This window comes from Littorina saxatilis, linkage group LG14, assembly GCF_037325665.1.
Source record: "Littorina saxatilis isolate snail1 linkage group LG14, US_GU_Lsax_2.0, whole genome shotgun sequence".
NCBI lineage: Eukaryota > Metazoa > Mollusca > Gastropoda > Littorinimorpha > Littorinidae > Littorina > Littorina saxatilis.
Window position 1 is genome coordinate 26,832,821 of NC_090258.1, and position 5,000 is coordinate 26,837,820.

The 5,000-nt window shown below is 44.1% G+C and overlaps 1 protein-coding gene across 1 annotated transcript in view; it reads left to right on the forward strand.

The window, feature by feature from the left end:
• Nucleotides 1-5,000, forward strand: part of LOC138947455 (uncharacterized) — a 131,644-nt gene that overhangs the window by 113,698 nt on the left and 12,946 nt on the right. Inside the window, exons 2-3 of the mRNA XM_070318933.1 lie at nt 4,183-4,386; nt 5,000. The exon at nt 5,000 is cut by the window's right edge and continues 87 nt beyond it. Coding sequence (XP_070175034.1) covers nt 4,338-4,386; nt 5,000 — 50 coding nt within the window. The 5' untranslated portion in view covers nt 4,183-4,337. The remainder of the gene's footprint in view (nt 1-4,182; nt 4,387-4,999) is intronic.

A 5,000-nucleotide genomic window follows, 5' to 3' on the forward strand; every position in this document is an offset into this window, starting at 1 on the left:
GCTATCCCTAGAGAAATAATTTTGGGGTGGAGTTTGATATGACGGCCGATAGATATTGTGAGTGTGTGTAGGGGGTGTAGTGTGTGTGTGTGTGTGTGTGTGTGTGTGTGTGTGTGTGTGTGTGTGTGTGTGTGTGTGTGTGTGTGTGTGTGTGTGTGTGGAAGAAGGGAGGTAGTTTGTGTGCGTGTTATGTGTTTGCGAGGGGGGGGGGGGGCATCAAGGATAAGGATTTTGCAGAGCTGTGTCGGTCGCTGTGTATTTGATTTTGGTATATCTTACTGTCTTTTGAGAATTTGCTCATGCAAATTCGGGCTGCTATCCCTGGGGGTAGCGTACAGCGACATGGTCGCACTACTCTTTTTACATGTAGTCAAGTTTTGACTAAATGTTTTAACATAGACGGGGAATCGAGACGAGGGTCGTGGTGTATATATGTGTGTGTGTCTGGGTGTGTGTGTATGTGTAGAGCGATTCAGACAAAACTACTGGACCGATCTTCATGAAACTTCACGTGAGAGTTCCTGGGTATAATACCCCCCCCCCTCCCCTTTTTCGATTATATGTCTTTGATGACGTCATATCCGGCTTTTGGGGATTGTTGATGCGGCACTGTCACGCCCTCATTTTTTTAACTAAATTGATTAAAATTTTGGTCAAGCAATGTTTGACTCAGTCCGGACTTTGGTATTGCATTTCAGCTCAGAAGCTTTATAATTATTTAATTAGTTTGCTCATTAAAGTTGTCATTAAAAACGATTTTTCCCTTACAGATTAAAAAAAAACCCATTGCATTGTATATATTCCCCGTTTTCTCCTGAATTCCAAAATATATAGATATGTTATGTTTACTAGAAAAACGCGCTCATAATTAAAGAAAATAGGTCGAGTATAATGTTCGCATGCTTCGCGGAGACGAGCGTGAGCTGTCTCGGTGTTCGGGGAAGTTTAGCCGAGATTCTCTGAATGTAGTCTCGGCGATGACTGGTTTTTGGTGTTTATCTTTTAGTTTGATACCTACAGATTGAATAAATGTGTTTCTATCGCTTCACGCGACGTGTTGTTCTTCTCCTACATGCGTGTATTCGTGTTTCAAGGCCCGAGACTTTCGCTCTCACCTTGGGATCTTTATCGTGCGCATACGGGGGTGTTCGGCCACCGATGAGAGTCTGCACAAAGTTGACAGTGGGGAAATTATACCCTTGCCGAACGTGGGGGATCGAAGCCACGCCGATAGCGACAACTGGTTCCAGAGCCAGCGCCTCTACCGACCGAGCTATCTCCCCTCAATAGCCATGGGTTTACGTTCTTTGTTTTAGTTGTTTTTTGTTTTTGTGTGTTCTTTTGGACGTTTTGTTTACCAATGGATCTCTCGTCGTGGCAGCTTTGCTTACCGCCCCCCCCCCCCCCCCCCCCTCCTGCCTCTAATGAAAATATACTTGCACACGCTCATGCATACTCTCTGTCTATATTTCTCTCTCTCTACACACACACACACACACACACACACACACACACACACACACACACACACACACACACACTCAGCCAATAAAACCTCCCAGAATTCCATTTTCTCATGGTGTCCTCTCATTTCCGTCTTTTGTCACACACTTCGGGGTCTGCTCTCTCCGCACTGCCAATAATTCCACGATCAATGTTATCGCTGGCGAAAGTAAACGAAAAACAATCACTCGGGATTTATTTATTTTTCTAAGAAAGGAGCGTTTGATTTGGGTCTCAGAACTGAAGACAGATTGGATTCTGCTTCGTTGGCTTGTGCCGTCGGTCGCCACACACCCTGGCTTTGCTGCAGGCGGCATATTTCTGTTACACGCAGGGTGTCTCTTTGATCCAAAGTGCAAGTCTGTGTTTTATTAAGGCGTTTTAACTACCTCTGATTAGTGTTTTTCTTCTTCTTCTTCTTCTTCTTCGTTCATGGGCTGAAACTCCCACGTTCACTCTTGTTTTTGCACGAGTGGGTTTTTACGTGTAATTATGACCGTTTTTTACCCCGCCATTCAAGCAGCCATACTCCGATTCCAGGGGAAGCATGCTGGGTATTATCGTGTTTCTGTAACCCACCGAACTCTGACATGGAGTGCAGGATCTTTTCCGTGTGCACTTGGTCTTGTGCTTGCGCGTACTCACGAAGGGGAGATAAGGCACTAGCAGGTCTGCACATAAGTTGACCTGGGAGATCGGAAAATATTCAACCTTAACCCACCAGGCGCAGCCGTCGGGATACGAACCCACGGCCTGAGGAGGTCGGTGTCTTATCCACTATGCCATTGCGCCCGTCCAGGAGTCTCTTGGATTCTAAGTGCAAGTCTGTGTTTCATAAAGGCGCTTTAATAATAATAATAATAATAATAATGGTGATTTCTATAGCGCTTTCGAACACACAAAGCGCTTTACAAAAGCAATAACAACATCATTACCAGAATGACGCCATTGACGGAATAGAACACAATTTAACCTCCTCAGATTACTGTGTTTAAAGTTAAAGAGCACTCTTTGTTTCAAACGTTTTCTCAATGCCTGTCTGATTCGGACATATTTTTCAAAGGGTGGGTGTTTTTTGTTTGTTTGTTTGTTTGTTTGTTTGTGTCTGTGGGTCTGCGTGTTTTGTTGTATGTTGTTGTTGTTGTTGTTCATTTGGCGCTAGTCTGTCAACTTTAAAGCTTGTCATTGTTCTTTTGATTTATTCAGGTTGGCAAAGATTGAAGGCAGAAAGCAAATGATGTGCTGCAATTGTTATCTGGTTCGTCGGAGTCCAGTTTGTGTCCAAGTTTTCTCAATGCCTGTCTCTTTTGGACATATGGTGAAGCTATTTCCAGAGGTCTTTTGGTCTATGCCAATTTGTCTTAATAGTTTACTTAAAAGCTTGTTCTTGTTCCTTCCACTTATTTTGATTATCAGAGAATGAAGAAAAAGAGCGAAGGGGTTGCTGCCAATGCCATGTTGCTCGTCGGAGCTAGGTTGCAGCTGGATTTTTCTTTTGTCTATTTTCTATGCTTACATGTCCCGTGACAGTGCCCATGTCCTTTTCAAAGCTTCAACACTCCAGCCTGAAGTCTCAAATTAATTGGGTGAAGTCTACTTTACGATGCTGTGGCGCTGAATTTTCGGTATAAATACTTCGCGAGGTCTACTTTACGATGCTGTGGCGCTGAGTTTTCGGTATAAATACTTCACGAAGTCTACTTTACGATGCTGTGGCGCTGAATTTTCGGTAAAAAGACTTCGCGAAGCATTGTAAAGCAACAGAGTCTGCTTGCACGGAGACGGTATACCGACACGTGGGAGCTTCTTATACCTTATGTCTTGCGTCTCATGTCTTAAAACTAACGACGGGCGCAGTGGCCCAGTGGATAAGTAATGGATAAGACGTCGAATGTTCGAATCTCGGCTGCGCCTGGTGGGTTAAGGGTGGAGGTTTTTCCGATCTCCCAAGTCAACTATTATGCAGACCTGCTGGTGCCTTATCCCCCTCCGTGTGTACACCCAAGCACAAGACCAAGTGCGCACGGAAAAGATCCTGTAATCCATGTCAGAGTTCGGTCGGAACACAATAATACCTAGCATGCATCCCCCGAAAGCGCGCGTATGGCTGCCGAAATGGCACTCGTGCAAAAGAACGCGAGTGTACGTGGGAGTTTCAGCCCATGAACTAAGATGAAGAAGAAGAAGAAAAACTACTGTCTTGTGTCTCCTCTGTCACAGGTGGCTGTTCAGAAGATCAGCGCCCAGCCTCAGTACTGAAATGTGAGCCTCCTTGTATTGCAGCGGGATCAGCTTGCGTGGTTATATACCGGAACGTGGGGATATCTTATACCTAAGGCCTAAAAAAAAAATAGGTGTGGTTACGGTAACCCGACCTACCCAATTTTTAGGGGCCGACCCTATAACTTTTTATTACATTTGTCAACAAAACAAAACAAAACCCGAGTGCAGAAAGCGCAATGAAAGCGACAGCGCTCGAGTCGCACACCTATTTCCCTGTCGAGTAGGTTTAATTTGTACACATTAGAATTTTTTTATATTTTTGTTTAAAGTGATTGCCTGCCTTCCTACCCTATTTTTTTTGGCTATGTTACCTTAACCACACCTCTTTTTTTTGGCCTAATGCATTGTGTCTAATGTCTTAAAACTAACGTCTTGATTATGTCTCCTCTGTCCTAGGTGGCTGTTCAGAAGACCAACGTCCAGCTTTAATACTCAAGTGTGAGCCTCCTTGTAAGCCAGCGGGGTCAGCTTGTGTGGATACCAACACGTGTGACTGTCTCGGTCTACTCCTGCCCTCCTACGATCCCAACGGAACTCTCGTGGCCTGCAGCATGAACGTCAGCTCCACCACACCCATTTCGACGGCCTCCATGGAACCCGGTAAGTTGGGGGAGGGGTATGGGTGGAGGGGGGTGGACGGGGAGGGGGTGGTTTGGGTGGGGATGGTGGGGGTGATTTTAAGATTGGAAGTGTGGATTGGAAGTGTGGATGTCTTAAGTGATTTTTTGTGGTTTTTGTTGTTGTTGGTGTAAATCAAATGTTTTCCTACCCAATAATCCCTCTGTGCTAGCCCTCTGTGCTAGCCCTCTGTGCTTCATCGCGAATATGAGGTTTGATGCACATTTAGGAGGTAGTTATAATCCTGACTTAGACGATGTAAAAAATAAAATAAAAGACCGGAGAGGGGAATAGAAACAATAACAATAACACTAACAACACGTTATTAGATATTGTCCATCAAAATAAATATATTAAAATGGAACATTGTCTCCGACACGTCTAACCAGCCTGCCAACGATTATGAAATTCACTAATTGTAACAAGAGCTTTAAGGACAATCAAAAATACATAAGCACATAACACACATACGGTTTCACATTAACAGACGTACCTATTGCGAATAAACGAAAGGATACATAGATAAAGAAATAGAAGGAAAAGAAAGAATTTTTCGAGTAACATTTTACAATTTTCACAATTATTTTCGTTGCAGC